The sequence below is a fragment of the Echiichthys vipera genome (genome assembly GCF_963691815.1).
Source record: "Echiichthys vipera genome assembly, chromosome: 4".
Lineage (NCBI taxonomy): Eukaryota > Metazoa > Chordata > Actinopteri > Perciformes > Trachinidae > Echiichthys > Echiichthys vipera.
The window spans coordinates 13,394,256-13,421,543 of record NC_139829.1 but is presented as its reverse complement, the minus strand read 5'-3'; the positions used below and the strand labels follow the sequence as shown (position 1 = coordinate 13,421,543).

Here is a 27,288-nt window from a genome sequence, read left to right as displayed (position 1 = left end):
TCAGACCGTTACCTCGATGCTGCCCGAAGGTGGAGTTATTCGGGGGTAGAGAGAGAGAGAGAGAGAGAGAGAAAGAGAGAGAGAGAGAGAGGGAAAGGGAGGGAGAGAGATGAGGAGAGGCGAGAGCAAGAGTAGCGGGGCAGCAGAAGAAGACAGATGGATTATCTGACATGCGCCCGGATTGACCGGCGTTCCTCTTTAAAGTCTTGATTCCTGTTTTTCCTCTTCAGAGTGAAATCTGAACGTGCTTTCCTGCACATGTGGAGTTTAGCAGGTAGATAGTGTGTGGTGCACCTTTTTTTATTCCACTGGAACTAAGGAATTGTATACACATGGTAAACTTTCCACCTGGATATCAGTGAACTATATTTTTGTTTTTTTCTTTTTTCTTTTTTTTTTTTAATTGAGAAACTGCCTGGAAATATAAGGGTCACACTGGAGCAGCAAAAACAATAGTCAAAATATCAAACAATTTAGAAGAAAAACAAAAGGAGAGTGGAAATACAGGTTTGTTACTGGACCACACACAAAAAGAAGAAGAAGTGTGTTTTTGACTTAATCTTTGTTCATTCATATTTTTCCAAAACAGACTTTGAGAACTCTGTGGAATATCAGTTTGAAACACAGTAACTTGCTATTACACGATCAAAAATAAGTCAGAGGGAAATCTAAGAATTTCATCCAGGTGTCAAATAAATTGGACTCTGCAGGGGGACCATCTTGCCCAGTCTGGACTGTGGAGGGCTCCCTCCCTGCCCTTCCAGCCTATCCTCGCCCCCAGCAGCATGTCCCAGGCTCTGAGGCTGCCTCTAGTCCTCCACACAGCACACTACCATGATCAGATGGGCTGCTGGAGGGAGTAAGGCTGCCTCTGCCTCGTCCTGCTCCAGGGCTGGGTTAGGGGCTCGTTCTGGTTGTGGAAAAAGCTCCAGAGCACCAAGGTCACCATCAACACTGCTTTCCTCCCTGTCTTTGCCTCTCCTGGTTGCCCTGGTGGTTTTTTCTTTCTCCCTACCCGGGGCGGCCTGCCATCAGCTCCGCAGACATAGACTGAGGCTTGCCAACCCTCAAACTCTCAGGGCTCCACTGAACATTTCTGAGACTGAGCTTGTCTCTTGGCCCAGGGCCACTGGGGGCCCCCTGGGTCGGACTGGGGGGCCACAGGGTAGGCATGTGCGCAGCTACAATCATCTCCAAGGGGACATGCGGAGGAGGAAGCTGTTCTCTTTCCAGAAGTTTTTCCTGAGGATCGATAAGAACGGAAAGGTCAATGGAACCAAGAGCAAGGATGATCCCCTCAGTAAGTAACTCACTGTATAGATTAAAGTACAAAAAAGAAGGAATCAGACCCCAAAGACCATCTGAATCTCCGCGGTGGCTGCAAAAGTTAAATGTAAACTTTCCAAGGCTCATTTGAGTTAAAACATCAGTTTCAACTGCCAGTGTCAAAATCAACGCTTTTAACCTCTGCAACCCAAACTTCTGTTCTTATCTGGAATTCAAGACATTAGTATTTCACGCATATAAAGAAACACCTGTTATTGCTTTAAGTCAGGGCCAAATTTTTGGCACCAAGAAACCCTCTTAAATGTCTCAATATTTCTAATTTGAAAAATCAGGTGTTCTTTGAAAATAAAGCCTACCAAAAAAAAAAAACCTATGCAAATGTATAAACTTGATATATAACTTGGTGTAAACATTAAACTGCAATTTAAAAACAAATTCTTCATTCATTCACGTAGACTGCCCGCCCATTGTTCGCAAGTTTGGATGAAGCAATCCCCGTTTAGAGTCGTCTTTTTGTTTTAAACCAGACATCCCACTGATATCTCCCCTGTCCAAACACTCAGCACAATGGTGGTAGCTCTCAGATGGCTTAAAAAGGAGCAGGGGCAGATAATCCGACCATTATCAGGCAGTCTTCACGGCCCTGGGTAAACAGCACTGATAACAACCACAGAAGGGCAGGGCTTTGAGAGGGGGGTATATGGATGTCAGTTACATTGATGCTTTTAGACTCTTTCTGTCTCTCTCTGTCTGTGTCTCTTTCACTCTCCCACTCAGATTGCCCGCCCGCCTGCCAACCAGCATCAAGCAAATTACAAACCCTCAGTGACAGATCAGACATTTGTTTAAAGCAGTTTGATGTGCTCACTCGGAGAAACAAGTCTTTAAAGTGATTACATGTTGTATGTTTCGGGATATCAGTCAGTATTCTCATTAGTCTCCCAGCTTTCCCACCGAGCTACGTGTGTGTGCCTATCAGCCAGCGGGCACTCACATGCTCCAGTGGGTGTGTGATCATATAGCAGCCGGCGACGACACATGTGCTTGCTTATTACAGACACACACACACACACACACACACACACACACACACACACACACACACACACACACACACACACACACACACACACACACAAACAAACACACACAGGCATATACATCGCTCACATGCTCTTTTTCTTCCTCTGTCTCTCTCTGTCCCCCAAACCCATAGTGAGTCAGTGTATATGGAACCTTTTAATGTTCCTCTTGGGAGAGCTAAACTGCACATTCAATCAAAGTGACAAAGTGAGAATTGGCATGGGGAGGCAGAATGTCCGGGGAGATGTTTGTTTTGACAAGGTCACGACAGAGACAACTTTATTTACTGACCGTATTACATCGTGATGCTTTTACGGCTGTCTCTGTTTGTCGTAGTAGGAGTTTCTTTTAAGTTGTAAAACTGAAGTGGCGTAAGGAAGTCTGACTCAGTTTATCATAACAGTGGTGTGTGAATCCACCCTAAACTTTATATATGTTTGGATGATGATTTACCCCCCTGTCTCATTTTTTAGGAGTGTGTTGCCATTTTTTCAACAGTGTGTTTGAGTTTGCACAGATTGAGTATTGGAGAGGGAGGTGAAAGGGAGCACAGGGGACTCTCTAGAGAGGTACAAGTTCATGAATGACATGCCTGAACATCTTTGTGGCCACATCAAAGCCACACATCTTCAGTATCAATGGTGGTGCCATCAAAAAGCTGTGTCCTAAGGGGGTCTGAGGACACTGTGTGTGGATTATGTGCCCTCATATCAGGTTCTCACGGTAAAGGATACTACACAACAGCAGCTTCAGTCTTTGCTCTGGCCCCTGGGGCTAGACATGATCCCAGGGCTGACGTCCTTTGTAGACCCTCGATGGTCCCTTGAAGTGACTAAATATCAAGTTTTTTTGCGATGAGTGGAGGACAGCTTGCCTTTTCCTGAGCTAGAAGCTAGAAGATGCACTACATTCAAAGATAAATGTATGTATGTACCATGCGTTGTCAAAGAGGTGTATGGGATGTGGAGGCTTTGGTTTTGGGTGCTGCCTGTGGCCCTGCGAGGACCCAGCTCACTGTCTGTTAAAGAGCCACAATCCAGCCTCCCACAGATTTATGGGGATGCCAGCGCAAAACTGTCCCACATGGCTTTCCAACCCCCTGAGAGGCTTTGCTGTTAGTTACAGAGAGGCAGAGAGAAAGGAAGAGAGATCATGTTGAAGTCAGCTAAGTAGCTATCTGCATGGTCTTAGTAAGTCATTAAATCTATGATTCACAGCTGAGTTCTCTTGAATTTATAGACAAATTGTAGCTTTGAATTAAACATTATTGAATTAAACTTAAGGCAAAAGTTTGGCAGTAAAAGGGTGTGGGTAATTATCCACGGCTGTGACGGTGTGAGTGCGAGCCTGTCAAGATTGTGTGTATAAATGTGTGTTTGCATCAGGCCACCAGTTGTGTTTCTGGGCTGTAGGGGCCAGGCCATGTGTGCAAGATGCGTCTGGACATGGCTCAAGAAGTGTGTGTAAATAGCATTTGTAAATGTGTGTGTGTAGGTGTGTGTGCACATTCATCTCCTTTAATCAAAGCAGTGGCCTTTTGCGAGGGTGAAAAAAAAACAACAGATGGTGCTCTTTTGGTTTGAGGAGAGAGATGTATAGCTTTTCTCTAAGGTGGGGAAGAGGATGGATAACCCTTTTGTGAAAATACACTCAGTGTGGTCCTTATCAAGTGTAATTACTTTAAATCCTGATTTACGCCTCGCTCCACTACATTATTCTGCATGGGAATGGCACCAATCAAAATTTACATTCTAATTTATCTGTTTAAAGGTTATTATGTGCAGTCCCTGAACAATCTTTTTTTTTTTTAAAAAGGAGCAAAGTAAAAGTGAGAAAGAATAACAATACAAGCTGCAAAGCACATGGTTTTTGGCATTCCGCTGTGGAAAAACCACCTTTAATTCTCACTGGCATTGCGTACCTCCATTCCACAACCAACGCACCATTTACTATTGTAACTACACACAGAGGGTATCAAATAAGCCACACAAAAACGCAACCAGCATGCAGAGGAAAAACTGCTGCCTCCCCATATTAACGGCTGAACCTGGCTGGCTGACTTAAGGCTACATTATTCATATGTGGTCTGTAAAACGTACCCAATACAAAGCATACTTATCGCATTTAAGGCTTATGGCATTTTCCCAACCTCCCAACCATTAGCTCATTACTCTCCACTTTTGGGTCAAGCTGCATTCAGCAGAGAACAGTGAATGGAGATTTTGCAGTTTCACAGCCAGGTTGAGTTTGCAAGTTGTGCGCAAGTGCACATTCACCTGCTACAATATCAGCTCTATGCGTATGTGAGTGAGTGTGAGTGTGTGTGTGTGTGTGTGTGTGTGTGTGTGTGTGTGTGTGTCTGTGTGTGTGTGTGTGTGTGTGTGTGTGTGTGTGTGTGTGTGTGTGCGTGCGTGCGTGCGTGCGTGCTTGTGTGTATATACAACCTGTCTCGCCCCTGCCTCCGGTGGCTGACTTTGATCAGTGATCATTACAGCCTTACTAATCCTCACTCCACCCCCAGTCTCACTGTCATGGCTCCTCTGTCCTCCTCTGTTCTCCTTCCTTTCATCCCTCCCATGTTTATAGAGTAGCCAGAGACTGCCATAGATAGTCTTACATCCTCACTCCATACCCGACACCCGATCCCATACAGAAACCAGCTCCTCTCAGATCTTCAATGGCCGTTGTGTCACAGTCCCCACCACCGCCTTGCCGCTTCAGACCTCACTGCCCCAAGGTGCCACTGTTTGAACTAGAAACTGATACAGTCAAGACCTCACGGACGAGGAGAGAAGCTGCTGTATCTTTTAAGAGGGGGATTGTTCTTAGGGGGCACACCTGCATCCTCCACTGTCCACTCATGTACCAGGCTGGCAGCTTCAGAGGCCCCCAGCCACCGGAGAGTGGGTCTGACAGTAGAGCAGGCTGCCACACAAACAGTCATCAGACATAGGAGGGGCTGCTGATCTGATCAAAGGATGTCGTCGACTCTCTGGAGTTCACACCCCACGCTGAAGTGTGTGTCTGAATGTGTGTGTGCGTGCACACATGTGTGTAGTTATGGAGATAAAATAACGACAGCTCACAGGAAGTGGGGAAAGGAAGTCAGGGAGGGAGGCATGAAATCAAACATGCCATGGGAACAGGGGAGGTTAACTAAGGCACACACACACACACATCGGCATAAGACGAGACAAGTGGGTTTTGTGGTCATAGGACACATTGGGAAGTTGTATCTCTCTGACCTCTGATACTGAGACCACACAAATAACCGCAGCTGTCTGCGGCAAAAGCACGGCCTTGTTAAGTGGGGTATAAATTAGCCCCTCTAATAGCCTATGAGAAAGCTGAATTGCTTGCATAGGGACTTGGTAACCTAAATACCGCACAGAACATAAACAACGTGAGAATTTCTGTGGTATCCACTTATTCATTTACAAACTAAATAGCCTGCGCAGCTGGAATCTGTTAGACAGGTATAGGTTGTAAAGTAACTTTATAATATCACTGAAATGATAAATGAGGAATAATTGTGGCCTTACACAGAATTCCACACTGTGTTCCCACATGTTAATGTACTGAAATGAGCATTAAATATGTTGTTATCCATTAGTTACTCTCAACAATGTCTGTAAAACTTTATGAGTGTAGGTTAAATTATTCTATACATCTATCTACAGCACCTCAGTCAGGAAAACATTTTATCCTCTTTACTTCCTCTGTCCTTCTATTGTTTCCTATCGGCAGTTTTCCCTTCAAAACATATGCTTGAAAAATAATTATATTTGTACATATGACATAGAAGCACTAATGCTCACTGTGAATGTTGACACATATTGACATGACCGTCTTTTTGCTGAATCCTAGGTATTCTGGAAATCACATCAGTGGACGTGGGAGTGGTGGCCATCAAAGGGCTGAACAGCAACTACTATCTGGCTATCAGCAGGAAGGGAGAGCTGTACGGAGCGGTTAGTATCCGGGTCAGGGGTCAATGTGGATGCTCCAGAGAGAGATAGTGTTAGATTCTTCTGTACTTATCAAAGGAGGCATTATCTCTACTTCTCTAACTGCTTGGTTAACTTTAAATCACAACCAGAACATTGTGCATGTGTCAACCTCTAACTGTGCAATTACCAAAGTGAACACTAGTTTCTACACATGCACTCAAAGCAAAACATGCGATATACATTAAGGAGTAGTAAATAAACAAGGTACCATCAGAAACCACAAGGGATTTGCACAAGAAAATTGTCTGTGTTTTGCCTTAACCTTGCATGCGTGGGTTATAACACTGAAACATGATACCTACTATTTTTGCAGAGAGAGTTCGGTGTCGACTGCACCCTGAAGGAACGCATTGAAGAGAACGGCTACAACACGTATGCATCAGCTGAGTGGAGGAACAAGAAACGGCAGATGTTTGTGGGTCTGAATGTCCACGGGAAGCCGCTGAGAGGGAAGAAAACACGCAGGAAGAACACGGCCACCCACTTCCTTCCAATTATGGCGTGAGCTGGAAGACTCAACTGGAGAAGGAGGATATGCAGCACTGGACAGAGATATTTTCAATACTGAAAAAAGCTGTAAAATAAAGACATTCACTGAGAAATCTCTTATTTGGAAACAAGGCACTAACACTGTTACAGAAAAATATGGTCTTGGCTCCTGACTTTGACTGAGATCATGTACTTTATTTGGTGGGAGTAGATGATATCTGTGTTTTCTGTGGCATGGGATGCAATATTTATCCTTTTTTCTGTGCCAAACAGTTTGCAAGTGGAGTATGTGTGTAATGGGGACAACCCAGAAGATACTGTCCCAGCTAATGTAATGCGGTAGATGCAGAAGATGTTATTTATAATCCATATTATCCTGTGAGACACCAGATAATCTGCAACATAAAGAAGAGAGATGAAAAAATGGATAAGATGAGGGAAATGATCAGTTGGTTTATCACACCAGCAGTAAATAATAGGGGATACAACACATTTAAAGCAAATGTTTGATACTTAACCACTGTGTTTTGACTGTATTGTAATGATTTATTTATTTTGTGAAATATTTAACTGGAGGGGACACTTACAAGGCAAGCATTCCTTTGCATTCTTTACTTTTTATAGGAACTCTATTATGTGAAAATAAAATACCATTTTTTCCTCTGCAATGCAGTCGTCTTACTTCCTTAATACATCAACAACTGACTTTATTGGTGGGAAACCCTAGTGAATGTTCAGGTCACAGTAAGTCTATTCTTATCTGCCTTTCTGAGGTAGGAAGGGACAAAAGGCAAATACCTAGCCAGATATTCCATGTGGCAACCATTGCACTAATGATTAGTTCCCAAACAAACGGGAAACATACATACCGACCACAACAAAATGGGAGGGAGGTAACTTCCGTGGTATGGCCTGTAGATGCTGACATCATTTCCTAATATCAACCCATTACTGTGGACCTGCAGCATTCAGATTGCAGGTGAGGCTGGATTGTAAAGATGCTGATAAAACTAGCATAAATATAAAAACAGCTTTGACATATTGTTGTTCATCACTACTGCCGAAAGGCTTCTGCGTGGAGAGCCTTCGAAGGGGAGGAGGCAGAAATGTTGAGTGAGTGAGAAAGAGAGATATGACCTGTGTCTGACCACCCACTTCCCTCAGTAATCATCTACAAACACACTAACCAATGACAGCTGCCTTGATGCCAGATCAAAAGACCACGGGAAGAACATTAACACCACAGCCTTCCGGGCCTCATGTTCTCTTATCCCGCCTCTCTGAACATCCATCTCAGCAAAGGCATGAAAAATCGGGAGCGTAAAGACCAAGACATGAAGGTGAGAGACGGACGGTCAGAGAGGGTCTTCATTCCCAAATTCATCCCAGTAGGCCCCTGACTGTTACTCCAGGTTGGAAACAACAAAAGCAGCCTGAACTATATGAATCCAGGGAAAGCCTTTGCTTTAGGCTACATTGTCCTTTAATAGTTGTTCAAGGAATCACCGTGACAAATGATTTATACCGAGGAATGCAGTAGTGCATTCAACCATGACAGTCAGGGCCAATGGCAACATATGGAATACTATTTCAAAACCATCTCTGCACTATACACATCACTGTCCATTATTTCTCTGCTGTGTCAAGCGATTGTGCAATAGTGTGGCTGCTGCACATGAGGCCAGATTCCCGACAGTGTCCTGAGGATAAAGCTTTTGATGTAACCTTAAAAATTAAGATTAGGGAGTTCAACTCAGAGCTACTTTGTGCCGTTTTGGAATGAATTAGAATAAAATAATTTAGAAGTACTTCTTTAGACTAAAAAGACTTCAAGTGTTTTGACTTTCCTCTACTTATACTGTACATCTTCTGAACTAAAGTTACAAGAGGGAACAAATACTACAAAGGTCAATTGGATCTCTGGTATGAAACTAAACCACATATGGTAGCACGGTATTTTCCTAAATTTGTCTGTAATTGCTATGTATGTAAGCTAATGTAAGCTAATGAGCTAATGAACTCAATAAATCATCAGGGATATAACAGTCACTGATGAAAAACATGAAACTACACATAGTTTTGCATTTAAAACCTGTTGTGGTGATATGTATGCACATGGTCCTCCCGCTCAACACCAGCACTATAGTCATTTGTCACCTTTTGCATTCCGGAGATTTGAGGATGTTTGAACTCACCCCAATACACTAGAAGGGGGGGAGGGAACAGCAATAACAGCAAATAGGGGCAGTAATCAGTTTATCAAAGTGGGTCTCTGCAATTTTAGCACGGGAATTCTCTGTGGCATAATGTGATCCAGCTTTGGGAAACAAGTGGAAAATGACTGGAGGCAACTAATGAATACTTACACTGAGAGGTCTGGTGCAACACATGTTTGTAGTGGGCAGCTACTGAGAGAGCTCGGGAGAGAGGCACTTCTGAGGGGTTGCACAGGTCCAGAATCTCCTCTGTGATGCATGAATGTGAGTTTGATATATCAGTTAAATGTAATGATCCAACGCTTGGCACTTTGGAAAATATTTTAGATCAATATTGGGTTATTTATTCAACCAGATACCCTTTTACAGCGAAATCAGGGACTCACGTTGGGCAGACAACCACTGGCTAAACTCACAATCTAACACTGCAGACAAAAAGTCATGTCCTCAATATGGTTTTCTGAAAGTGCACAACCTAAGGAGTTTACATAAGATCTAAAATGACACACAAGTGTAATAAATGTGACAGTGACTAAAGCAAAAATGAAATGAAATCAAGGGGTTTAGTATTTCTCCACCTGAATCATGGCAGTGTATAGATTACAGCACTTGATTCTAGATGTTGTAGAAGATAGCATGTATAAATGCAACTGAACATTTGAACTAATAAATATAATGTAAATCCATTTAATTTAAAGATTTCTGTAGGAGGCTGGGGCTCAGCTGGAGGAATTTGGACTCAAGACTCCGGTATTTCTAAAATCCCGCTTACTGCAGCTTGTACTGAATGATAGTCAGGGACCAGATATTTACAAAAAAAAAACTAAACAAAAAACGTACTATATTTAATGGTACTTCATACTTCTATTTTTAAAATAGTTTTAAATAATCCAATATTTAATAACATTTTCTTTTGCATGGCGAGTGATACTTTATACACATTTCCCTACTTGAAAATAAACCGATGCTGCTGTTGATATTGTGTAGGCCACTGTATAGGCTACTGATATGTATACATGCATATACTGTGGATATATCATACGGTATTGTTTACAATACAGACACAGTATAATTGAAACATTGTTTGTTATATATCTTCTTTCGCTGTCTTTTATGTACATAAAAGCTGTGTTTATGTTTATGTTTTAAATGTTTATGTTTACTTTTGTGCAGCTTTCTTGTCATTGTTTTGTAGCTAGCTATTGTTTATGTGTTTGTTTGTATATTGAAAGAAACAAAAATCCAGTTTTAGATCAAATCCTTGTACACATACTCGGTCAATAAAGCTGATTCTGATCTTGAATCTTAAATTTAAGTTTCATATACAATAATAATAATAATAATAATAATAAACAAGACTTTACTGAATGTTATTATTTTTATTGGACCCTCTTTCTATTACTTTTTTTGAAAAATGAATCAAGACGGAGAACATTTCAAATATCCTTACCAACATAAAGAAAAAACACACAACCCACCCCTTACCTAAAAGAATGAAAATGAGACTTATAAAAGTAGATGCAGATTTCTACATTTACTTGAGTTAATCAGAGTCGTTTCTACCATCACCAATGACACCGGGATGTATTTTGAGCATAGACTGTATGTTTTTGAGTCCGCTCTGCACCAGGCCACATTTAAGGCTGAGCTTCTACTCCGCGCCGCTAGAGGACGTTTTATTTTGAATCACACAATGTCACGGATAATCAGCGACGGCGAGTTTGTTGTCAAAGGAAGTGGCCAAAGTAAGTTGTGTATATACTGTGATACTAGCCGATAGAGAAAAAAGCCACCATGAAAGAGAGATAGGGTGTGTTTTGCGATTAAAAAAACACACAAGCTGCTACGCAAAACAAAAACAAAAAGCAGTGAATAGCTTTTCTTCATATTTTAATGCTGCTCTGAGAGTCAAACGAGAGCAGTCATCATGAACGAGAGTTTTGACCGAGCCCCCGGAGCAGGGAGAGCCAGAAATCTTGCTACGGATCCTGGACTCCCCCCGGTTACCGTCGGGGATGCTGACACCAAAAAGAACACGCTTTTCAACCAAAGAGAACCGTTGAGACAGCCACGGACGTCCCCTCCTTTTGCCGACAACAACATTAGCGCGGCCAACGCCATCGGTGGAGTTGGAGGTAGGGAGCCGTTAACTAGCTAACTGAGCTAATTTAGCTACTTTCAGATTCGATTTCATGTAAATGTAACTCACTGACAAAACTGTGCTTATCTGAATTTAATAGTGACGTTGGCCACACAAAAGAACATCCGGTATACATTTCCTCTGAGAAGCGTTGGTGGGGTTAAGCTACTTCTGGTGCTGTAATTAGTTAGCTAACGTTAGCCGCTAATTAACGTTAGCGCGCTTTAGCTTTTTGGCGATGCTGCATGCACCTGTTGGATTGTTATTTCATGTGAGGTAACGGCAGCGTCTAAATAAAGCTCCCACACCATAATAGTAGTTTAGCTACGTGACACATTTAAAGCTGTCATACCCAGCTGACATGCATAACATTATGTTGAGTTTGCATCGCAAAGGGGAAGAATCAGTTCCCATTTATGATACAGGAAACTGCGCAAAAAGATGACATTCAGATAAAAATACTTACAAAATTAAACACACGCAAATATTATAATAAAACTTAAAATACCAAGGGAATAGAAGTTACGGTGCAGTATAAGCAATTACTAGATTGTATTGTTTTCTGAATGGCAGCGGTCTTCAGCCTTGCTTTAAAGGAGCTGAGAATTGCAGCAGACCTGCAGTTTTCTGGAAATTTCTTCCAGATATGTGGTGCATAAAGCTAGATCTGATCATAAATACTAAATCAGATCAAGTGTCTGGTGTTAAGCGTTAGGGAAGTAAAGCACCAGTCAGATAGTTCACAGTTTAAGATTTATAGATATAAACAGTATTCTTTGTGTTTTAGCTTTAAAACTCTATATTAGAATAGGTCCTGTTGAAAGCCCTATTGTGATTGCTTTCTAAAGGACAGTGTGGGGTAGTGGTCAAAACCAAGTGATGACATAGGCAGGTCTAAAAAAAGCACCACCTGTGTTAAACTGCATGTATGTTAAAGGTCTAACAGAAGCACATTACTATCACCTTTTATGGTTGGAAAGTGCATTTGTATTTCCTTCTGAAAAACATTTCACCTCACCACTACAGTTTACAGCCAGCATCATCCAGTACTATTTCTGGGATGACAGCCAACCAACTGCAGATATTGCTCCATTAGGTGATGTGGACAGTACTCTAGCTGCCCCTACAGAATGATGTATGAAGTATGAATTAAATGATTATTCTGGGAGCTGGTACTGACCAGCACACGTGCATGAGTTGAAGAACTGTGGGCAAGGTGCACACGCACACAAACACAACAGCACCACGATACATAGTAGTGTGTATTATTTTGTGTATTGCATCTTTGCACTCAACAGAAGTTTCTCCTATCATTTTTTGTACTTTATAGGCACAGCAGGCAAGTGCTGTGAAGTAGTGCGTTCTGTTTACTGTGGGTGGACTTTGTATTTTTATTTCCAGTTGATTGTTGTTGTTTGTTTGTTTTATTGTGTATGTTAGATGTTGTTCCCACACCGCAAATCAATTTCTGTCAATATCATTGTATATTTATATAATATTTTTTATCACTAAATCCACTGGAAAGACTGAAACCATCTACCATCAATTGATGCTTAACATTTTTTGAATGAATAGATTACAACAACAAAAATAGAGTATCGCCTGCCTTATCTATAAATAAACGAGAGAAATGCCCATATGGGATGAGTAGTGTCACATATAAAAGCCTTATAACGTCTTTCTTCTTCCTCTTTCAGATTACAAAAGACAGAGCAAACCCCAACAAAGTGCAAATGCCAACAGTACGTCTGTCTCCAGAGGTTTTAACGAAGTGGATTCCTTGGTTCAATCATCAAAGCTTTCAGCCAGTGCCCCAGAGTTTGTCCCATCTGGAATGAACCCCTATGAAGTAAGAGGAATGTTTTCAACAATCACTGCATTTTAGTTTGATACAATTACGGATATTATTAATATATGTTTTTTTAACATGGTAATGGTTCTCTTCATCTGATGTTAGCTTCCAAAGGAGTCAGGAATTGTAGTGCATCCATCGTTACTTGTATAAAAAGTATATTATTAACTTGGATTTTGATTATGTTTGGCTTCTCAATTATTTACGCATTAGTATCACAAAGTGCTCTGCTTTTTATATTTAGTTTTTCCTGTGCGTATTTTTATATAGGACCCCTCTTTTTATGATGACAACGAAAGCTATTACAGTGAACCAACCTTGGCTGATACGGTCGCAGACTTCCTTGACCATCTGAGCTCCTCACCAGGGTCCTTTGAGTCGGATGTTGAACACATAACTGGCATGCTTAATTCCTGGGTTACTACTGAAGAGTTGTTGAAGGAGCTGGTGGAACTGATCTACACACAGGTACACATTCGGGTATCATTTTGCTTTTTGTCAAGATAACAAATAATATAATTTTAAAACAACCCTGACTTAACACAGCATACACAATAAATATAAATATAAATGCATGTTTCTGACAAAACACACAATTGTATACGGTACCTTATACGTAATAAGTATTCTTCTCATTTCAGTCTACTGCCATTCCAAACTTCGCTTACACTGGTGCCAGGCTCTGTAACTACCTGTCCCATCATCTCACTGTCAGTCCACCAAGTGGCAACTTTCGTCAGCTGCTTCTGCAAAGGTTTTTTATTTCAGTTTTTACTCAGCCTTTTCATTAAATACAATTTCTTGGTAATGAGATTGGTGAAAAGGGTGATTTTTTTGGGGGGGTAAATGATGTTGAAGCAGTAGAAAAGGTTCAATATGCAAAGCAATGTGAACTGTCATTGTTCAGTCAAATTTACATTGTAACTGTTGTCTTCTGTAGATGTCGAAAAGAGTATGAACAGAGGGATGCAGCTGCTCGAGGAGACCCCGAGACTCAGAAGAAATTCCACTCCTTTGTGCTCTTTCTGGGAGAGCTCTACCTTAACCTTGAGGTAAGAGGTTCTCTTTGAGACCCAATTTTATTATCATTCCTAAAGTTCGGTATATGTTTTAATTTAAGCAATTTGTTAAAATGTACACAACACTGACTTCCTTTTTAAATCACATATAATTATGGCTTTATTTGGTACCATACCTTGATCTGCATTTAGCCTTGCAGGCAGTGCTTACTACACGTTTGCTTGACTTGCTAAGTGTGCTTGCTTTTGTTGGACAGCTGTCGAAACATAAAAAATCTAACTAAACTATACTTTTTTATTTATGATTATATGTATCACATTGTAACTCATGCTTGTTGTGGTACATCCTGCTTAAATTGCTGCCAGACATTAAGGATGCCCAGTGCTGCTGCTGCATTCTGTTTTAGATCTCAGGCAAGGGGCCAATTATGCAAGTTGGGTTCATAAAGCCACCAACACCAGGATTTTACTCAGCATGCCTTCAATCCTTCATTATCTCAATCATGTCAGTCATTTTTCTGCAATTCTGCTTTTGTTTGTTTAGATAAAGAGGGGAAAATTACCTCCAAATCGAGCAGATATCCTCCTCACTGCTCTGAAAGACCTGATGAACAGTCTGTTCTCCAAGCCGGTGGATGCAAATCTCATCTGCGCTGTCAAACTGCTTAAGGTTTCATATCTCAGATACCTTTACAGATCTGAATGGACAGCTTTCCAGGATGTTCTAATTTTGAGGGAGGTAATGAGAATGTGTTTTTAATTTACAGCTGACGGGCTCTGTCCTGGATGATGCGTGGAAAGACAGTGGAAAACCACACATGGAAGAACTGATCCAAAGAATAGAAACTATTCTGCTAGATGCCACCTGCAGCAGGTGTGTATATCAGTGTGGTCCTTCGTGTGCAGTTGTTACTCAAGGCTTATGCCGAACTAGATTTAATATATTCAACATATGCTTAGGCATCTGAGATGCTGCCAACTTGCAGAGACAATGTGGTTGCACCTAATGATTATTTAAGTCCTAGGTGGGCAGTGTGAAGACAATCGACCATCATCAAAAAGCTTTCCAACGATAAAAATTCTGTCACAAAAAATGAAGTCATCAAATTCCTATTATTATTATCATTATTATTAATTACTGTATACTATTATGTTTCTGACTTTTATAAACAACTAAGATAAAACTAGTTTGTAGGTGCATAATGTAGCTTTTTAACTCACGGCACTATATATAATATGTACCATCATTCAAAAGCCAAACCATAAACTGGCAAAAGTCTGAAGTGTCAAAAAGCAGAGGGGTAAACCATTTAAAAGCGACTGGACTTAGTTATTTGTCTAGGAAGACGTTTTCACCTCTCATCCAAGAGGCTTCATCAGTTCATGTACACAACTGCCCAGGCTGGGACTGGACCAACTAACTGGTGTGGAGATCCAGATATTTAACCTTTCACAAGGCCGATGATGTCACTGTAACCCTTTGGGCTCCAAGTGTCAACGACAGTCGTTACAGTGGCAGTCGTTGGTGGGAAGTAGGTTTTGACTTCGTTAGTGCTCTATTGAGTCTTAACGACAGTCGTTGGAGTCACAGGAGGCCATGTGTGAACAGTTGTTCTCTGAGGTTAGATTGTTGAATCTCTTTGGAAGGGATGAAAGGGCAGCATTGTAAATTTGAGATAAGTGGTGTCTCAGACCTCCTTTGTTTAGCCATGGTTTCTCTACTTTTACATAGATGGCTTCTTTTACTCCTCTTTCAAACCATCTGTCCTCTCTGTCCAGGATTTGGACATTGTTCTCATCACAGAAGTGGGCTTTCTCCTTGAGATGTAAATGGACAGCAGAGTCCAGGCCTGAGGAGTTAGCTCTCCTGTGTTGGGTCATGCGTTTATGTAGTGGTTGTTTTGTTTCTCCAATGTAGAGATCTTTGCATTCCTTGTTGCATTGGACAGCATAAACCAGATTGCTTTTGTGGGTGTGTGGGGTTCTGTCATTGGGATGTAGTAGTCTCTGTCTGAGTGTGTTACTGGGTTTAAAATACACAGGGATGCAGTGTGTGCAGAACTGATGAAGCCTCTTGGATGAGAGGTGAAACGTCTTCCTAGACAAATAACCAAGTCCAGTTGCTTTTGACTGAAATTGCTTTGGGGATAACGATGACTTGAACAAATGAGAACATTCACAGGGTTATACCAGTTAAATCATAGACGCCCTGGTTAAAATTCATCTGAGCATGTTTGTCCACAGGGATGTCAGACAGATGCTTTTGAAACTAGTGGAGTTGAGATCTAGTGATTGGGGAAGAGTCCGTGCTGCCGCAGCAGCCAGCAACGCCACGCCAGACAATGACCCTAACTACTTCATGGTGAATGTCTATTCAACTGTACTCCCCATTTCTCTTTATTTTAAATTCTTCATTGTTTCTATGCATTACTGTGTTTCATGGATGTGTTTTCTCCTCTCAGAATGAACCTACATTCTACACAGAAGATGGTACTCCTTTTACAGCAGCTGACCCAGGTAAGGCTACATGCTCGTCATAAATCAGGAGCAGGTAATGTGGTCTTGCTTTAGAGCTGCCCCCAACCAAGGATTTCCTTGGTCGACCAGTGGTCGTCATTTAGAGCGATTCAACGCGTGTATATATATATAATAGATAACAATAACCATTATTTTACAAGTGCGCACAGCCGCGCTATAAGTCCGCCACCTGTTAATGACACCCGCAAATTATTTCAGATTCTAATTCTGAATGTGAATCTGAAAAAATCAGCAAGTAGACTGTCGGACCCATGGTCTGAACATGGGTAAGTAGAGAGGCTAACGTTACTTACATGTTTAAGTGGGAGGTCATGTTTGTCGTGGACGAGTGATAGGCGAAGGTTTTCTTGAAAAGTTTGCATGTGACCTTCTTGGGGTCATCCTTGTTCTTTTCAAAGTTATCCCATATTTTAGACATAATTTGCTATTAATTATTAACTGTCTAGCCGCAATGCCGAGAGGACCCGAGCACCTGCCGTCTTTAAAAAAAAACAAAAAAACACTGACCATGAGTGAGTGTCATGAATTCCTGTATCTGGACCTACAAATTAAAAGCCCTCCAGCCTTTTAGGCCAGCTGCCAGTCACATAGATTTTCAATTAATTTTGACAAGACATGGCTCCAGATGTTGTCGTTTTTCCTGTGACCAATGGACTAATGAAATTTTGGTCGACCAGTGCTTGGTTGACTATTTGAGGGCAGCCCTAGTTTGCTCTCTACCAGGTTATCAGCTGTGTTTGGTCAATCTCCAGGCACTGTGGACATGCACGATCATTCTTGGGTGTCGGTAATAGATAATAAACTACTGTCAAAGATCCATTTATCACTAGAAAATTCTGTTTTTCATTGCTCCATAAGTGACAAAGTGATGTTTTGGATGCTCTATTTTCCATTGACTGCAGCTGCGGCTTAGATGAGGACACAGTTCAAACATTTTTTATATTTTCACTTTTCGAAATAAACTTTTAACATCAGAGATTTTCAAGAGTTTGCAGTATATGTTTACACTACTGGCTCTTTTTTTGATAAATCGAAAATCTGTTCTGCGAGTTTGGTTTCAATTTAACAAAACGTGGGAGGATGTTTAAGAAGTTATGGATTTAAAAAAAAAAAAAAACAGATCAAAGCAGGAAAAGGTTTCTGCCCTATTGGGGCTACAGTTTGACGTAAGTTGCAAAGTTGTAACATGTATGGTTAATTTGAATGTCAGCTGTAGCCCCACCATCAGGACTATTAGCATACAAAGCCGACTGGTGAAGCTGTGCACAGGACTGATCTTATGTGCAAAGTTTGGTGTTTGTTCATGCATGGAAACGTGGATTTCTTAGAGACAAGGATTATAATAATACTGGCAAGAACAAGAGGGTTCCTGCAGTTTCGCTGCTCTGCCCCTGATAATTAAAAAAGATTTTAGTTACAGAATAATGTGAAGTGGTTTCTATATAGTTTATGCACAAACATAAAAACTTTAGAAGACTTAAAAAAAATGTGAGGAGTTGTTTATTCGTCACTTTTTATATATTTTTCGATAGCTTATAATATCTAATTGTGTTATCACAAGAAACTATATAAAACAGTGGCCTTGTAAGTGAAATAATTAAATCAGTTCTAGAAATTAAATTGTAGGCTGTGTGCACCTTTTATGTTTTTTGACCGAATGTTAATCCTTTATTATAAACATTAGAACAAAGTATGCTGGTAAAGATATAGGGGAGAATGCTGTCACATTAACACACTACATCCTTACTTCAGATACAAATAATTGTTCTACTCATCCTGGTTACTTTCCTTAGCCCAGTCATTGGATGTGTTCTTTTAAACGGTAGAAAAAAATTGGTCCTCTCCTACTTTCAATGGATTTTTTAATTTTTTTAAATTGTTTTGCTGCTTATTTTGTGCTTTAATGTCGGCCTCTGCTTTTACAGACTACGCCGAGAAATACCAAGAGATTCTGGACAGGCAGGAATATTTCGATGATGTTGATGGAGAAAATGGAAATGACCTGTAAGTACATGTCAAAGGGATGAAATAATATGGACGGGTCATGCATGCCTCTCTTTTAGGTCACAACCACCTACTTTACTGCGGGCCTGTTGATGCTCGTTGCTGTGGATACCATTAAAGATAGAGCCATCATAAACTAAATTTAGAACACCTCTAATTAATGCAAGTCACATAATAACATGAGTTGAGATTAGCCAATTCAGTGTCTCCATGTGCTTCTAATATTCAGTGGAGCCTCAGGTGATACATGGACCTGCATGACCATCAGAATAATTCCACACTGAACAAACAAGCAACTGACGTGATTTAATTACTTTTCTCTTGTTTATTTCAAACTTTTTGAAACTATTTATTGGCAAACAAGAGTACTACAGTATGAATGAGGTTTTATTTAGACACAAATCTGTAAAAGTTCAACAGTTGCATCTTCGGTCTTCTCACAGGTAATATGACCTTGATTGACCTGTGGGCCCCTGTGCTTGGTGAATGTGTTTGACTGGCCCACAATGCAACAGGGTCAGCCACAGCCTCAGATTCAGTTTACTCAGCAGTTGGGTATCAAAGAGGGCTTAGCTCGCTCCTGTCCTCTCTCCCAGAACTGTATGTGTGTGTCTGTGAGGCTGTGTTTTTTTGTGTCGTGCGTAAATTACTCACACATATTCTAGGTAATCTTATTATTAGTTTCACACACACCATCTATGCTGTACATTCAGGAACACATCCGTCTTAAAAATGTATTTAAAAAAAAGGTAAATCACTTGTTTGTTGTGTTTACAGATACGACGATGATGATGACGACGATGAGATGGAGCCTGAGATAGAAGCAGCTTTTGAGACTTTTTGTTTAGAAGCAGAGAGGAAACGACAACAATGACGTGAGAATCTGTGAGACTCAACAGGCACATACTTTTCTCATTCATCTTGCTGGAATGTTGAAAAGCAAAGGAAACTAGCATCCGATAGGTTCAAACCTTTTACTGCAAACAAGCATTTTAACAAAACGCTGTTCATAGTTGCACTTCTGACACTTTTTCCAGTCAGTGTTGATTAGAAAATGGGGACAATCAACAGGGTTAAATGTCCGAAATATTTTTTGGGGGGAATGAAAGTTTTCTCTTTATTGTTTTTAAATAATTTCAAAAACGTATTTCCTTTACGCCTAAACTAAATGCCAAGATGGAAATAGTGTGCTGTGAATTTTTTGGATTTCTTTTCTGAAAGGCAGATGAGTTTCATCAAAGGTGTGCATAATTTGTGAAATACTAATTAATGCCCCTAGCATAAAGTACCGAACAAAAAGTTTAGACAGTAGGTTATAGCGCTACTTGAGAAAATAAAAAAAATCATAAACTGGGAAGTGAATACAGACATAACTCTTGTTTTATATTTTTCTGGAGCTCAAGTCAACATTTTAAGAAGTAAAATATTCAAACAAGGATTCATAATTATCCTAAGACTGAAAGACTGTTCTTCAGCAATCCATGGAGCCCATAAAAGGAATGTTCTATAGTTTGTAAATATTATTTATGGTATTGTTTGCCTGCAATAAATTCTTTATAATGTGAGATTGTATTTGGTTGATTTGTCTTTTAGCCATTTTGAGGTTGAAGGAGATCGTCCACATTAATGTTTGGCTCCAGAGTTTTGATGGTGAAGTGACTTAATGGCTGTGATCACAGGCACAGTTACACTGAGTTGCCCATTCTTTTGACACCGTCAGTGGAGTGTCAGTAAAAACTGACTACGGTATATAGTTGAATCAGAAATGTTTATTCAATTTAATTTTCTGTTTGCGCCATGAACCTCTGTATAAATGTTGCCTATAAATTGTCCCTCTAGTAGAACTTAAAAACATAATGTGATAGATACTACACTGGAGATCAAAATTAGAGAACAAATTATTAATCCCTGATTTATTCGGAAATACTGTTATTTTTTTATCATTCAGAATTTGATAGAATATCTGCTTTGGCTATACCACTGCTGTACTAGCATGTTTTTTTAAATAACCAAGGCTTTTCAACAAAAACCTTTATTATGTGAAAAAAAAAAAGTGATCATAATTGGAGATCAGTAACCTTTGTGCCAGAAGAGAAGATTTAAACAATATTTTCTTAGGGCTATAGGATTAAAAAATAAGTAGGAAGAGTAGAGGCCCTTGTCTAGTTTGATCTTGGTCCGTTCTTCTTCCATCTCTTCAACAGTTCAGTAACTGTAGTGGGTTTCTTAGACATTACTTTGTTAACAAGGATTTTCCAGAGATTTTTTATGAGGTTTAAATCTGGACTCTAGGCTGGCACTTTCATTGTTTCAATATTCTTAGCTTCAAGGAACTGCTTAACCTGTTTTGCAGTGTGACATGGGGCATTATCTTGCATGAAAATTGCAGCTGAGTGGGAGACAATTGCTGTGAAGGTATTGCATGTTGCTGAAGGAGGTTTACAAAAACATTTGCATTCACCCTGCCATGTAGCTGAACAAGAGGCCCAACTCCTGCTGCAGAAAACATCCCCCAAACCATAACACTTCCATCCTCCAAATGTGACTGACCACTTGACACACTTTGGGTTCAGTCTTTACCCAGTCATACACCGAACATGTTTCCAATCAGACACAGATACATTTCATTCAGAATAAATCAAGTATTTATTACTTCTTCTCTAATTTTGATCTCCAGTGTATACTTATCTGTCTTCTTTCTCCTTTCAAGAAAGGATTAATGAAAATGTCTATTCTAAATAATCTGATACAAGCTGCAAGAGGGTAATCGGTGAATTTCATTTTTATTTTGAAAGAAATGTCCTACTCTACTTTTCACTGCTGCAGTGAATACAGAAATGTTTCCCAACTAGACACAAGTCATTCATTCATTCATCTTCAACCGCTTATCCCTGTCGGGGTCGCGTGGGGGGCTGGAGCCGATCCCAGCTGACATTGGACGTGAGGCGGGGTACACCCTGGACAGGACGCCAGTCTATCGGAGGGCACATAGAGACGAATAGAGACAGACAACCATTCACACCTATACGGGCAATTTTAGAGTCAGCAATTAACCTAACACGTGCATGTCTTTGGATAGTGGGAGTCAGTTTGAACCAATTCTGCCATCTGGTGACTTTGAGTTTCTCCAGATCAGACAAACATTTGTAGATTGTTAAAATCACTGCTATCAGGACATCAAAGCACAAACCTTTCACAATGTACCCAACTTTTTTTTTTCATTCCATTAAGTTATTTCAGTCCACAATATCAAGCCATATTTGAAAATAAAGCAATCACAATCAATTAAGCTACAACAATGTTGGACATTTGTTTTGGAACATTTGGAAATGTATGCAAGAGTAGCCAGGATGAACATCATGCAGTCGCAGTATGTTTTGGTTAGATAACAACATTTACAGTTCTGCGAAAGATTTGTGCAGAGATACTCTGACATACTAATTTATAATTAACTGGTATGTGGAAAGAGAAGGCTGATTAAATTCACATTTAGCCATTCATTTGTGTATTATGCAATGTTAAGGTATCTGTTTCACCAGAAACAATAACAACTGGTATATTGATTGTAACTGATGATAATATGACATGAAACAATTTAGTTGCTTTACATTTGAGAGTGAATTAGTCATAGCTCACCACTTGTTTTGTAATCCTGTACAGTATGAGCCAAGACAATCGGGATAGAGACACAAAAACACCATTACAGTTTAATAATCAAATCTGCATTAAATACTTTTAACAAGACGTTTTTAATTGAGACTGAGAAATAATCATTTGTTATATATTTGTTTGTTAATTGCACATACTCTTTTGGTTTAACACTTGGCTTTACCAGTTTGCAATCAGCATGCAGTGGGTGAACACAGTGTTTAAGTGACATTTTAATGCTTAGATTTGAAGGGCTTAAGATTTGCAGAGTCTTTTTTTTTTATCAAATAAAGGGTTAAAGAAGTTCAAGATGCAGAATATGATGACATTAGTAACTGGTAATGTAATACAAACTCCTCCAAATTAAGGAAGGTCATGTTATATTAATGTGTGCATGTCATATTTAAGACTTTGCTGCCATCTGTTGACCAAGTTGAGCAACAAATCAGCACTTGTTAACATTTTAACTGGTAAAATTCTGAATAAATCACTTTAAATTGAGCATTTATCCATTAAGATATTGCTTATTGAGTAAAGAATCAATTAGGAATTTGTTTCAGTGTAAATAAGGTATTACAACTATAAGTCATATCATGTACTGTACGTCAGTTTCAGCAAGAAACCACCAACCATTCAAGATGACAGCCTCTTAGTCTCAAGCCTGTATTTTAAAGAAAGAATAGGGAGCATAAGTTGTCCTGTCAGAAATTTGTCATGTCTGTTCAGAATGGCCTTGGAAATTCATAGTGGTTGCCTGAGCTAAGAGGAAAATGACTAACAGACATGGCCCTACCCTCAAAACACACCGCAGCTATTTTCCTACAATGAAATTGCTCTTGTGCTTTGTAATCCCCAGTAACAAGCATACATGTATGTTGAAATTGTAATTGACAGAGTTTGGATTACTTCTAGGAATATTGCGTTCTTCTCTATGATAGTCAGTATTTCTTTAATTTCTGTCATGGGTACAGTACACTGAGGCACCCAGCAATCTTAGATCATGCCATGTAACTACAACAATTCTGGTTCCAGTGTCTCTTGGGACCTTTGGAGCATGTCAGCCCTTCTTACACAGAGTGTCAAAAGCAAAAATCAGCCATGGACTCCACTTGAAGCTAGCATACTTAAATGTGGGTTGTCCCATCTTATTTTTAAATGTACGATATCAGGTTTTTAGTATCCTGATTCACTGTACTTCCAATGCCTCACAATGAGTTTATATCATTTGTAAGCATCTGCCAGTTGTTACTACTGTAGCTAATGTTTTTCTCAGAAAATGGAAACACTCTCCCACAAGTCTGACTCCAATTTATGGCCAACAATTCATTGTGGCACTTTTCTAGACATGGGACTGATCATTATGGGCTGTTTTACCGTAATTGCTTTACATTTTTAAATATTTTACATTTTTAAATGTTTTTGTTATCTGGGAAAACGGAAATAATGTTCATTTGCATCTGAGTGAATTTTGAATGTGTGTTAGTGTGTGTCATCCATAAGGCTGTTGAGGGAGCACATTGCACACTGCTGATATCTTAAACTGCAAGCCACCAATTGAAAACTCATGACTTGCATAAAATAATCATCTTGCTCAGATTTCCTGCATGCATCACTTGTTGTGCTTCTTTTGAGAAGTGTTGGAAATGCACCTGTACAAACAGAAAAACATTTTTTTTTGACAGAACAGTAGCTTCACCCACACACCATGTCTGTGTGCAGTCATTGACTCGTGAGCCCCTCTGAGCCTGCTGGATCTGACAGTCTGGCTCACAATGCACCAGGGAACACCGGGGCCTTAGATTCCCATTGGTCAGCAAATGGGTGTGAAAGAGGGATTTGCTCTATGTGCAGTCCACTAACTCAGACCTGTGTGTGTGTTTCTGTATCTGTTCTCATGTCCATACATATGTTGCATAGAGTGGTTTTAAAACATGGGAATTAGTGACAAAAGCACTCAAACTGCAATGTATCTCTTCCTGGGAACGTGTTCATCTGAAAGGTCTAGGGGAAAAATCTGTAACTCACTGAATCAATATTTTTATAATGTTCATGAATAAGGGCAAGGATTTTATTTCAAATGGGGGGAAGGTTTATCACTTAATTTCTTGCATGAAGGTGGATTTTTATGCACGAATATATAGTGGAAGTGTTTCCATTTATGTTAAAGAAAACACCAGGTGACAATTTAAAATATAATAATGTGATCTATTCTGACTATTTTCAAAATCTCAGTTGATATATTTTTTCACAGTGGCCAGCTTATAATTCAGTCTTTTAGTTATTATTTTCACTCTAAATGGCTGCTGTATTTGTAGCTTTTGCCACGTTTATTTTCATCTCTCAAAGAGTAACATCCCTTTTTCTTCTTTCTGTTTTATGGCAGATTACAATCATTGCTTTTAGGTTGCATACTGCCACCGATACCAGAGGCCTTGCTGTGTCTATGAGTCATGTTCTAGCGGTTCTTCAACATAAAACTCCTCTGCTACTTTCATGTTTTCATTTGGGGGGGACAATTGCACATGCTCTAAATATTAAGTGTGTTATGTGTCGCCTGTGTCCTCCCCGGGATCTGCCCCTATATGTTCATGAATTTTTCTATGTTGCTGAGATGGAGTCTAAGACTGAAGAGTTTTAGAATGATGCCCCTACAGGAGAGAGGATATAAATATGATCTGAATATCTGTAAAATGTAATGCAATAGCCCTGTAATGATAACACCTTGGTTAACTACATGTTTTGACTGCCAGAGAGGTGTTGATTCAACTCAGAAACAAGTCTACACAAAATGCCTTACGCAACACTGCAGACGACCGCATTAAAGACTTCTGAACAGTTTTTATGGAGTCTAATACTCTGGTAGAAAGAAGTTCCAGTGTAACAAAGTAACAGATATACTCCATGTAAAAAGTGATGTTGCAGTTTAATCACTTAAATGTGATTTATCTATTGTTTTAGAGTGGGGAAAGAAATACAGTGAAACCAAAACTACTTATATGGCAAGATGCCTACAGAAGCAAGTCTGACAATACTTTATTTATAATGTAGTTCAATAAAAAAAATAAAGACAAAGGCTTGTCCTGTGAATAAAAATAGTCTCCAGACATCCAGGCCAACTTCAAATGATTCATGGTCCTCCTCAGTGGGGATTTTTAATGACATGCCCACACTGCTCCATTATGTTAGTGCCTGACAGGAAAATAAACCACCAGCGTTACTGTTTCAAGGTCCTTCCTTAGATTGTTTGACATACTTTAACAGTGAGCTGACTAAACCTCTCTACACTGTTGAAGAAATGCAGTGTCCTGTTAAAGGGAGATTCACAACTTATAACCTTTTTCCATTTCTCAAAGTAAATCTTGTCAACACAAATATAAAAAAAAAAAAAGAGACTTTTTCAGGAACCAACTTTAATGTGTGAACTGGCTCATTTTGAATTCTCGAGGCGCTCCGGCTCACTAGATGACTTACGCACGAATCATGGCTGCACAAACAGAGGAGTGGGTGTAGAGATTCAGCCATTGAATAAGGTTGTACATTGTTTCTTCAAGGCAAGCCGAACCCGTTGAATGGACTATCGCTTAATCATAGCTGAAGGGCATGGGTCTCTGGCCAACTTGCCCCCCTAAAAAGTTCTATCTGGACCCTGAAGTCTGACATGTTGCATCAGGAATGCTAGAAAACAGTATTTTTAACTTCCAATTTAATTTACCTCGCATCCCCCTGCCTTGCTTGTGTGAAATAGTTTGCAGGCTGTTTTTGAAGAGTGAGTGCCTTCAATGAATGTCTGTGGTCAATGATATGAAAGCCTAAAGTTTGACGACTTATAGGGTACACATATAACTGTGATTTAAGATTTGACCTACTTGGAAGGGAGATAGGAGATAGCTAATGATATTCAACTCATTTTACCTCCGTCAGAGCCTCAGTCACCCACCTGGACTAAATCACATCTGTAAATTCTTGCACATCCTCTGTCCACATATTCATAGTATAGTATTTTTTAGTATCAGTTTGTATATAATACCCATACTACATATCCAATACATATATATTATAGCATATATTGCATGTACATATACATATACATTAGTATTTTATTTTACCATCATCCTGCCACTGCACCTTATTATTGATTTATTCATTTATCTTGCTTTATCTCATGCTTATGTCTAAGTGCCCATGATCTTTTCTGTGTAAAATAATATCCCTTCTGGGATGAATAAAGTAATTATCTATCTATTCCTCTATCTATCTATCTATCCATCTATCCATCTATCCATCTATCCATCCATCCATCCATCCATCCATCCATCCATCCATCCATCCATCCATCCATCCATCCATCCATCCAGACTAATTTGTCTACTCTTCAGTCAAATGTCCAGATTTTGCACCACAACCTGCTGCTGTTTATTTACTCTGACGTCATCACTTTTCCAACAGACAGTCCCTGTAGGGGAGGTAATTAGGCTGTGATTAGTTGAGTGTCAGCCTGTTAGGACAAGAGCAGCCTTTCAAAGGAATACCACACTGTGTTCAATAACTAGATGGCTAATTATAACCATCAGTGTTATCCGGTGAAATGAGTGCTATAGCATGATGTTGGAAGTGGTTAAAGAGGTGCTTTAAAGAGGCCCAACTTCTCTAGTAGAGCGGATCACTGGCCAACAGATCAGACTGTGGTTGAACTTGTGATCAAACGCAGCTTAACTCTCCGTGAACTACATTTAAGTTCTGTTTTAGAAACTAGTCAAAATCGAAGCAGCTGAAGCCGAGATATCACTCACTTTCACTAAACAATGAGATTAGATGGCGTGATAATCTGTCTGGGCAACAAACACCAGCTTACATTCTTACCATTAAATGTCCTTCAACTCTATGGCTTTGGTCCTTCTTCTAAATCACATAAAATACTTCTCAGAGGTTATTCATATTCTAATGGTCTTATTATTCTTGTCCCACCCATTGCTCTCTTCTTCATAATGACTTGTAAATACAG

The 27,288-nt window shown here is 39.8% G+C and overlaps 2 protein-coding genes across 2 annotated transcripts; both read left to right on the top strand.

Annotated features, from left to right (window-relative positions):
• Positions 1-834: 834 nt before the first annotated feature.
• fgf10b (fibroblast growth factor 10b) lies at positions 835-6,885 on the top strand (the record flags this gene model as incomplete). The annotated part of the gene is made up of 3 exons (XM_083912732.1): positions 835-1,300; positions 6,238-6,341; positions 6,694-6,885. 3 exons carry the CDS (start codon positions 835-837, stop codon positions 6,883-6,885), a joined length of 762 nt encoding a protein of 253 aa, XP_083768858.1.
• A 3,948-nt stretch (positions 6,886-10,833) lies between these two features.
• On the top strand, positions 10,834-20,140 carry paip1 (poly(A) binding protein interacting protein 1). The gene is made up of 11 exons (XM_083913107.1): positions 10,834-11,220; positions 12,923-13,074; positions 13,348-13,545; positions 13,719-13,831; positions 14,018-14,129; positions 14,641-14,766; positions 14,864-14,970; positions 16,341-16,458; positions 16,559-16,613; positions 18,560-18,638; positions 19,416-20,140. Exons 1-11 carry the CDS (start codon positions 11,013-11,015, stop codon positions 19,510-19,512), a joined length of 1,365 nt encoding a protein of 454 aa, XP_083769233.1. The 5' UTR covers positions 10,834-11,012; the 3' UTR covers positions 19,513-20,140.
• The last annotated feature ends 7,148 nt before the right edge of the window (positions 20,141-27,288 follow it).

What these genes read in the sequence shown, in the direction of transcription:
- paip1 (XM_083913107.1), top strand. Translation starts at nt 11,013, where the DNA reads ATGAACGAGAGTTTTGACCGAGCCCCCGGAGCAGGGAGAGCCAGAAAT. An exon ending in AGCTCTACCTTAACCTTGAG is followed by an intron (nt 14,130 to 14,640) that starts GTAAGAGGTTCT and finishes TTGTTTGTTTAG; the next exon opens with ATAAAGAGGGGAAAATTACC. An exon ending in GGAGAAAATGGAAATGACCT is followed by an intron (nt 18,639 to 19,415) that starts GTAAGTACATGT and finishes TTGTGTTTACAG; the next exon opens with ATACGACGATGATGATGACG.